Here is a 10,002-nt window from a genome sequence, read left to right on the forward strand (position 1 = left end):
CAATTAATTAATTATATTAAAGATCATAGGTAATATGTTATGGGATAAATTAATATTTTTTGTTAGCGAAAAAAATATTTTTCTATAAACATATTTAATCTTATATTTCATAAACATATATACACATATTAATTATTTATTAATTATATTTTCTTATATATTATTAATTACATTGGTAAAAAAAATATATTATCAACAAAGTTATTTCTTCAAATTCAAATATATTATAAAATCTATCTTTTATATAATTATCATACTAACTTATGTTCTTTTTAGTAATTTAGACATATAAAAAGTGTTTTTAATAACAACTATTCAAACACTCTCATTATATCAGAATCATTTTTTTTACAATATCTATTTTTCACAAAATTTGTTCTTCTAAGAATTTATTTTCCAGAAACTATTTTTTAAACTATGGTTTGATTTCATCTAAACACCCTCTTATTCTTTAAAATGGCCACTGATTACGGTGGTGGCGGTACTTTTTTGGATTTCAAGAGCACTCTTTAAAAACAGCTCAGTGATAACAAAATAAATATGTAAAAAAAATTTTGTTATGTAAACATACTTGTAAATACTTAATATAGGTAGTTTCAAACAAGCTTAATAATGATTGATCATCGCTACGATTTTTCTTCTAAGCATAAGAAAGGAGAGACATCATCGGTCCTTTTTTTGGCCTGAAAAAAGAATGGGTCTTCAAGCACAATGTTTTTGGAAATATGAAGAAATCAACAATAACATAATCTTAGATTAGCAAAGATAATATATACTTCTCCAATCCTTAATACATAATCTAATTGTTAGTTGATTTTGGTTTCAAATATAAGACCTATTTATTATATTTATCAGTTTTTTTAAAATTATCCTTATAAATATTCACTCAACCATAATTAAGTAGAAAAGAGAGGGAGGATATTAAGAAAGATGATTATGGTGTTTTAGAAAAAATATATCATATTTTTTATAATTAACTAACTTACATAACTTTCTTAATCTAATCAAATTAGTTAAATAGTTATTATATTAAGGACCGGAGGAGTATTATCTCGGGTCTTTAATATAAGAGTTAATTGGATATTAGATTTGGTTTTAGATATAAGACTTCAATATACTTTATCTCTTAAATTTATAATGTTTTCTAAAAAATATTCTTATTGATTGTAATGAATTCTCATCAATGAAGAGTTCTAATGCATTGATAATTTAAGAAAGTCAACTCATATTTATTACAATTAAGTAATTTAATTAATTTTTTAATATTTTTAAATTAATTATCTAACTCTTATGTTAAGAATAAGAAATTGTATATATTATCTTTGATAATAAGTAGGAGTTGTGGGAAAAAAGAATTTGATAAGTAAGAAAACTCAGACCTCAGTATCAAATCTTTTACAATAGGAAAAAATACATTTAAATTGTCAATTTTTTTGTTACTTCCCAAGATTTCTCATTAATGGTCATTGATTCAATGTTGAAAAAATCGAATCCGCCATCAAACAAATTGAGACTTTGATTTAGGGTTTGATGATTGGATCATGGATCAGCTTTAATAAACCAATCATGACAAAAGTTAATATATTTTAAATGATATTAGCTTAAAATATAAAGAAATAACCATTTATAATAATAAAATTTCATAATTGAATTCAAAGAAAAGTAATATACGAGTATATTTACACTACAAATGGGTTTTATATTTTGAACAAGAGGAGCATAATTATAAAAGCAATATTCATCAACACTCCATATTTTTCAATTAATATATATATTTGTACACTTATTTTATAATTCTTAATCTTAAAACATACATATGTACATGCATACATAGATGTATCTTGCCTATTTTCCACCCTTACTGAATGCTTAGTAATAATACATGCATGAATCATAGCTTATAAACACAAATTAAAATTTAAAAATAAAAATAAACAATTATATGATCGATTCTGTTAGTTGATCCTATATATTAGTTTTACCGGATGATACTAGTTTGCCATTGTTTTTTGGACTCTTCGATTTTATCACCTCTTCATACTAAACATGTGACTAGTACTTGATTCAATTGTTCACGGTTGAATCTGGTTGTTGCAGCAAGGCTTTGTCTTAGTGGTTTATTAATGGGTTCTGGAATTTCCAATATCTAGGATATTTATAACCTTTAATACCTAGTTAGTTTCAACATTTTTTCGATGAGAGAATTCTACTTTTGGAACCTTTTGGAATTTGTTGTTTGAGTTGTTGTGTCGAAGATGTATGTTGGAATCTCCAAAAGGCTCCATGCACGTAGATGATTCCATTGAGGACCTAATTAGTAGCCACTTAGAGGTCCATCTTGGAGTACTACATCATTTGTTTCTTGATATGTTTTTCTTTTTCAGTAGTTGTGTTTCTCTAATAAATTGTTTTGACTTATGTCTATGCTGTTAACCGGTTTACTTACCTTGCTTCTAAGTTCATGGTTACCGTCATTATGGTTCTTCTAGCTTCTAGGTATTTATATCTACATTTTATTATCCTTAAAGATATAAATGTCTGGAGTGGCATGATTTAACGACTAGAGTTGTGTTTCCCTCATATTGCTTTTGTTACTTTGGGTGGCCTTCATCTTCTTTGATGCATTCAAACATGACTAGATAGTATTGATGATTGATTAGTGTTCATAAGTAAGTTGAGCCCTTAAGCTTTATGGTCTGCATGTTTGTTAGATATGTTTATGAAGTTGTTGGTAGTTAGAGTGCATGTTCTTGTTGCTGTTCTAGGTTAATCCCATTGGTCTAACCCCCACGACTTTACCTGTCATCTCCAACGTGAAGTTGGTGACTTTGGTCTAACTTTGTGGAGGAATTGTTTTCTAGTTTGTTTGTTTGGTTTTTTTTTTTTTTTGGTTGTGTGGAATGAGAATTACACCAATTCCTCTTCTCACCTTATATAGTGCCACGTGGCTTAAGATTGGGTTGAAATTGCAGGACTTTTAGTTGTATGCGTTTTCGATTTCTTTTTCATTTTGTTTGTAGCCTTTTTTGTTTGTTTTTCCTTTTCACTGCATTGGGCTGGCTTACTTTGGTTTAGTTGGATTTTGCTTGGATATTGTAATAGGCCAACCTTTTAAGTTGTAGTGGTTTTAATTGTTTGAATGGATTTAGGGGGTGTTTGGATAGAAACCAAACCATGATTTTAAAAGTGCTTTTACGGATTACGAAGTAAATATGTGGAGGAGATTATCTCGTTTTGCGAAAAAGTGCTTCTGAAACCATGGTTTTGGGTTTCCCAAACACCCCCTTATTTGTTGATATTAAAAAAAAAAGCTAGTTCATACTAATTTTCTCATATTTAAAATTTCTTATATAATAATTTATAATCCATGCTCATATTTAAATAAAAGGTTAATGTGCAAATCTATTTAAGAAGTATTTCACAAAGGGCACGAAACACTATAAACTTTTGTTAAGTACAAAAGTATATATTACTTCCGGTCCTAATTATAAAAGTTAGTTGACTAATTTAAAAAGATTAAAAAATAAGCTAAGTCAGTTATTTGTAAAAAATAGGTGTTGTTTTCCTAAAATATTCTTACCAATCAAGTGTATTGGTTAGAACTACTATTATTAGAAGGACTACTTTAGAAAAAAATACATAAATATGAGAGATACAATAGAAAAGGATCTTATATTTAGAACCAAAATAAAAGTCAAACAAGATCTTATATCAAAGACAGGAGATACTAAATTTTCAAATAGTACAAAAATACTACAATAAGCCAACTAACGTTGACTATTTAATAAACATATCAACTAAGAAAATGATGAAAAATATACAAATGAAGTTTTCAACGGCCATGACTTTTTCATGAAACTTTAAAAACTTCATATGCATTTTTATATTATTTTCTTAACTTATATGTTTCCTAAACTATTAATGTTAGTTGATTTAACTTGATTTAATAATTATGACATTTTTGTACAATTTTAGAAATTTTATGTGTGTTTTTGCACTTATAAAAAATTTATGGTGTTATACGCTGATGGTAAAATACTTCAGGACGTTAACCCATAAATAAATTCCCTCTTATTTCTTCTTGTAGCCTTTGTTCTTTCATTATTTTTCAATGAAATGATAATTTTCCATTAAAAGAAACTCTCTTAAACTCAAATGTTAATGGACTCTGGTCTTAATCTGTGATTTTTCAATCTTACCTCGAGATTCTGATAAAGGAAAAGGAGGAAAATGAAAAGATCCTCTGTTCTTCGGTCGAGGGGAACAGGTCACGCCCCCTACCGACGTCCTCCACTTGTTCGCTTTTTTAAACTTCGTCTATCCATTTTGTTAATTCCCGGTGGTTTTTCTTCGTGGAATCCGTGTAAGATCTGAATGCCCCTGCGTACTTAACGCTTTTTGTGTTGTTTTTATCAGTCATTTCCCTCGGTGGATCTGCTTTCTTATTTCGGATCATAAATTTGATTTGATATCTGGGCACAATAAATGCGAAAATGTAGTTAACAAGGTTGGGCAATGAGAAAGATCGTGAAGCTAGCTGAATGATTACCATTAACCTTTCCTTTTTTCCCCCTGAAACTAAGCTCGTGTAAATCATTTTGTTTTTGTTTTGTTTTTCTCGGGAAAACTGACGCGGACAAAAACGACAAGAACATTTTGTTAAGTTTTTCCCGGGATATATTGTAAATGTTTTCTCCCGTTCGCACGTTATTGTTAAATCTGACGTGCTCGAGGTTAATGAGAACACTGAGAATAAAGACCTTTTTTTTTATTTATCCGGGCTTCTGATGTTCTTAAAGTGTACTACTTTTCCCTCTGAACTTTGATTACTCTAATTTTTTTCGCAGATTTCCTGTGGGACCCTGGCTACGGGAACATATTGCCTTCTGCTCAGTCGTACAGAATCAAGGATTAAAAAGATTTGGTTTGAGTAAAGCCATTTTCTTCGTTCTCTTTTAATTATGTTGGGAATTTACTGATTCCGAGCTACATTGTTTTTTATTTTGAGTGAAAAGAAGCTTTCTTTTTCTCAGTCCTGTTGTCCCAGGACATTGTTCATGTCAGCTTTCCCCTGTTATTTGTTGGGTTGCAAATTATATACAATATATAATTATCTGATTGTCTACAACTTTTTGAAACCTCTTAAATTGCCAAGAGTCATATAATTGCCTATTATGCTGCATCTTTTGAATTGCTTAGAGATCTACTATAACTTTTGTTTTTGATACCTCTTGAAGATACTTCTCGCCTTATTAATTTTACAAATGGTTATATAAAGGATGCCTTTTACGTTCCATTGGAAAAAGCATACAGCTAACATTTGATAATTTTATAGAACAAGACCATGTAGGTCTATGATTAAATACTTGAGATTTTTTTTTTTGGGGGGGGGGGGATAAATTCAACATTTGCTTGGGCTTGTTTTACCTCTGGAGTGCTACTAACACTCAGATTGTAAGAATCCCGTTTATACCATGGATAAGAAGGCACTTCTTTGATGAGCGTCCTGTGGCATGGGCTTGCATATATTCTTCAACAAGCATTATGATAGAACAACTCATGAAATTAATCCTAGATGGCCATTCCTGTCTAGCAGTATTTTCGACCCTTTTGTAGGTCCCCATAAGACTGGTGTGGAAGCTGGGGCATTAACTTGTTTTAAATTCTTTCATATTGACATAGCATGGCAGTGGCATGAAGTATTGGTCTAAAACAGTAAGAATTGAAGACATTGGGTGGCCATGAACCTTGTGAATTAAATGTGAAGTACTTTGTGATGCCTTTAATATATTCTGCTGCTGAGCTATGATAATTATTCCATGAACCTTTACTCTTACGAGATAACTAATTAACTCATGATACCGTTAGCAGAACTGGAGTTCACATTCTTAAACAGTATTTCAATTTTGGCCTTGTTTCTTTTCTGGGACCTTTTTTGATAAGAGATTAGTTTTTTTTTATTTTTTATTTATTTTAATATATAGTTAGTTTCCCCTTTTGCTATGTTTTAACGAAGCGTTTCCCTGTTAACAAGTTTTACCTATTTATGGTCCTCATAAACTATAAATTTTGTGAAGTGCCTTATTTATGGATGTATTCGATAAGAAGAAAAGCATAATAATAAAGGGCATCAATACCATTGTCTGTAGAAACTTGACAATGAGAGTTCCCTCTTGTAAGGACTAAGTATGTTCAAGAATTATCTTTTGAACTGTGAAACCAATAGAACAGTTCATAATCTTATAACTTGGCAGATGTCCTTTCTTTTTAATGCCCTTGGAATATGCAGGTGCTTGGAGAAATTATATGTGGTCTAACTGTGGAAAATTTTCCCTTGTGCTCAATAAGGAAGCCAAGGACTTGACTGGTTCAAGTTTTCCCATTGGTAAAAATGGCTGTCCTCAGGATCCTTTAGATATTTCTTCATCATCATCATCATCATCGTCATCATCTTCAGATGATGACACAGACAATGAAAAAAACCTGTCTACCGAAGATGCATCTAATCAATTAGTCCTTTATGATCCTGTGGCAAATGGTGCTCGGGCAATTGAACTTGCTGCTAATCCTCTTCAGTATGAATTTCCATTACATCCAATAAGCAAACCTCAAAATTCAATTCCTAGGGTTCTGCCATCAGTAGGGGCTTTCACTGTACAATGTGCAAACTGTTTTAAATGGAGGTTGATCCCAACGCAGGAAAAGTACCAAGAAATACGCGAACATATTCTTGAGCGGCCTTTTAGTTGTGAAACTGCCCGTGAATGGCGACCTAATGTATCTTGTGATGATCCAGAAGATATTTCTCAGGATGGCAGCAGGCTCTGGGCTATTGATAAGCCAAGTATTGCACAGCCTCCTCCTGGATGGCAACGACTTCTAAGGATCAGAGGAGAAGGAAGCACCAAATTTGCAGACGTGTACGCGTGCATCTATTCTTTGTGATTTTTTTGAATGTTATCAGAAAATCACTGGTGTTGTAATGTGATGCTTGTATTGTTTTTAGCTGAAGTTTTCGTCTTCGACTTGCACTACAAATTTCTTTTCTAAAGGAGGGTCTTCTAAATCATTCTGTTATTTGCAATGTGTCCCTTATTATCTGTATTTTTTTTTCCCATATTTAGATCATGGATGCTTTATAGTATAATGTGATGGTATGTCAAGACATGAAAACTTGAATGCTCTACAACCAGATAAAGAGTATTGACTTGATGTTAGGCAAAAGATGTTAGATGTGGTGTTTTGAAATTGACGGGTATATCGGTGATGTGATATTTCGCAAAATCATGCCGAAGACCATGACAATGCTCAGTATGGTTCTAAAACCTACATCACTATGTATTATTTCTAAGTGGTAATTTTTTATATCATTGTGAGAAATTGTGCTGGTTTGCCATCGTTTTGTATGTCTCGGATTTTGTTTAAATCATTTTTTCGGGGTATTTTATGTACTCATTGATTTTATTTAAATAATTTTTTCGGGGCATTTTATGTGCTCATTGTGTTGTATGCATACTATTTCTTTAGCCTACCTTTTGGAGACTCGTTCCTCAATGATCATTGTGGTTATTTTCTTTCTAATATTTCAATTTGATGTACTCATTGATTTTATTTAAATCATTTTTTCGGGGTATTTTGTGTACTCATTTTATGTACTCATTGATTTTATTTAAATCATTTTTTCGTATGCATACTATTTCTTTAGCCTACCATTTGGAGACTCTCGTTCCTCAATGATCAATGTGGTTATTTTCTTTCTAATATTTCAATTTTATGTACTCATTGATTTTATTTAAATCATTTTTTCGGGGTATTTTATGTACTCATTGATTTTATTTAAATCATTTTTCGGGGTATTTTATGTACTCATTATGTTGTATGCATACTATTTCTTTAGCCTACCTTTTGGAGACTCTCGTTCCTCAATGATCAATGTGGTTATTTTCTTTCTAATATTTCAGATACTATGTAGCACCATCAGGCAAGAAACTCCGCTCAACAGTAGAGATCCAGAAGTATGCTCAACCTACTTTATCATCTTTCCAGTGTGATCAAAGAAATTAATTCCAACTCCCCCTTCTTTTTTTTTTGGTTTTCACGTATTGGTAACGCTTTTGTTATTATTCTGTGATCCTTTGGCCAACATTCATGGGCATTTATTTTCAAATTTATTTTTATTTTTAACATTTCTGCGTTGCCTTTGTTTTGCAGGTACTTGATGCAACATCCAGAGTATGAAAGAGATGGATTAAGTCTCTCACGATTTTCATTTCAAATACCAAAGCCATTGCGAGATGACTATGTGAGGAAGCGCTCTGCTCGAATTGCTGCTCCATATAAAGGCAATGGACCTGCCTCAGCAGAGCCAGGTATTGACAAATTTACTTTTGCTTGTGGCGAAAATGAAACTTCTGAATATAAAGACGGGCTTTAGTGCTGCAAATGAACAAATGCAACATTATAATAACATTCATATACATCATGCAGTGAATCCTCTGCCTTTATCTTGGGTGGGCCCGGCAGATGACTGTACAGAATTGCACGATGGTAGGACAGCGGTTCCAGCACCATCCCTGGATTCCTTTGCTGTTGACCCTTTCAGCCGTCCTGCGAAAAAACAAGCAACTCAGAGCTCCTTTGAGTGAGCAGTCCAATAGCAAGGCAAGCTTTATCAGAAGTTAAAGCAGGGAAGTTTCTGATCTGATTTCATGTTAGTAAATAGTTATTTACCCTTTTGGTTGGGCCAGTTATTGATGCTGGGGTTGCGAGGACACCGGATTATATGGCTTGTGTCTTCTTTATTATCTGCCATTTGGAACCCACTAGTGTTGAGAGTGAAATGTCAGAGAGGTAAAAAGGAATATGCAGATATAGTTGCGGATAACATGTGTACTCTTTGTGGGATGGTACTTGGCTAAAATGGAAAAAGATGATGCCGAACAGTGGTTGTTCAGTTTGGATTGTAAGCTAAGCATGTTTAATCATGCCGAAAACAATGTATAAAAAGTATATGTTATATTACGCAGCGAAAGGAAGGGTTATGCTCGTATGTGATATTAGCTTTGCATATCGCGGTCATGGTTGTAAATAGAAATTTACCTATTTTTCATTGGCAAAAAAAGGAATTTTCCTTTTAAGATGTATTGTCAACGTAAAAATAAAAAAGTAAAAATGATAGTTGTTTCTTATAAAAGGTACGGAAGAAGTAATGATATTGACTTGTTATTTGTTGCAGAAAATTAAGAAAACAACAATGACCGGGTCACATGATCAATCCAATGCCCGCATTGGATATTCATTTATTTTATAACAAGTATTAGATTAATAAATTATTAGAAGCAACAAAAGATTGTTAAAAAAAGAAAAGAAAAGAAAATTAATTTTTTTAGTCCTTCTACTTTTAAATTATTTATGATTCAATTCTTTAATTATGATTTAGTTTCTCAATTTTTCACTTACTTATAATTCAATCTTTTATCTTTTCAAAGTGGATAAAGCTTGTCCTCTCATTTCACATAAGTTATGCCAAATCTCACATCTTTGTCAACGTAATAGGTAAGCATGAGGAAAAAAAGAAAGCTAATTTTTTTTAAGAAACTGATTTAATATTATTTAAATTTTAGTTTAATTAAAGTATTGACAAAATTAGGGCTGTTTAAGACGGTTGGGTCCGTTGGGATTTCCTCATGAAGCAAGAATAATGAGGAAGAAGAGTTTGTTGATTTTCATTTTCATTTAATTTTTTTTTTTTGGCGACATGTTGATTCGCATTAATTCGGTTTAAGAAAGAAGCGGCCGACCATGAGGCCCATTTGGGTTTCCCATTTAAAGGTTTGGGCTTATTTAACCCCAACCGGGCCGTCCAGGGGGAAGAAGACGCAAATTGCAGCAAATAGTAAACCAGACCAACTTTGTCCCAAAGGAGGAAGGCACCGAAAAAAAAAGAAAAAGAAAAAGGAGGGAGGTGCGGGTGCAAGCGGCTATAGCGAGTGTTCGCTCCAA

General features: G+C 32.1%; 1 protein-coding gene across 2 annotated transcripts; it reads left to right on the forward strand.

Annotated features, from left to right (window-relative positions):
• Positions 1 to 4,193: 4,193 nt before the first annotated feature.
• Positions 4,194 to 9,025, forward strand: LOC114727676 (methyl-CpG-binding domain-containing protein 2-like). 2 transcript variants are annotated; one of them, XM_028914367.1, is made up of 6 exons: positions 4,280 to 4,363; positions 4,848 to 4,930; positions 6,290 to 6,920; positions 7,962 to 8,015; positions 8,212 to 8,369; positions 8,488 to 9,025. In XM_028914367.1, the coding sequence occupies exons 3-6, from the start codon at positions 6,307 to 6,309 to the stop codon at positions 8,643 to 8,645; spliced, it is 984 nt and encodes a 327-aa protein (XP_028770200.1). In that variant the 5' UTR covers positions 4,280 to 4,363; positions 4,848 to 4,930; positions 6,290 to 6,306; the 3' UTR covers positions 8,646 to 9,025. The 2 variants fall into 2 exon arrangements, with proteins under 2 accessions (XP_028770199.1, XP_028770200.1); XM_028914366.1 differs by lacking the exon at positions 4,848 to 4,930 and having other exon boundaries at positions 4,194 to 4,363.
• The last annotated feature ends 977 nt before the right edge of the window (positions 9,026 to 10,002 follow it).

Source organism: Neltuma alba, unplaced genomic scaffold (genome assembly GCF_004799145.2).
Source record: "Neltuma alba isolate B1F8T4 unplaced genomic scaffold, ASM479914v2 tig00012505_pilon, whole genome shotgun sequence".
Classification (NCBI taxonomy): domain Eukaryota; kingdom Viridiplantae; phylum Streptophyta; class Magnoliopsida; order Fabales; family Fabaceae; genus Neltuma; species Neltuma alba.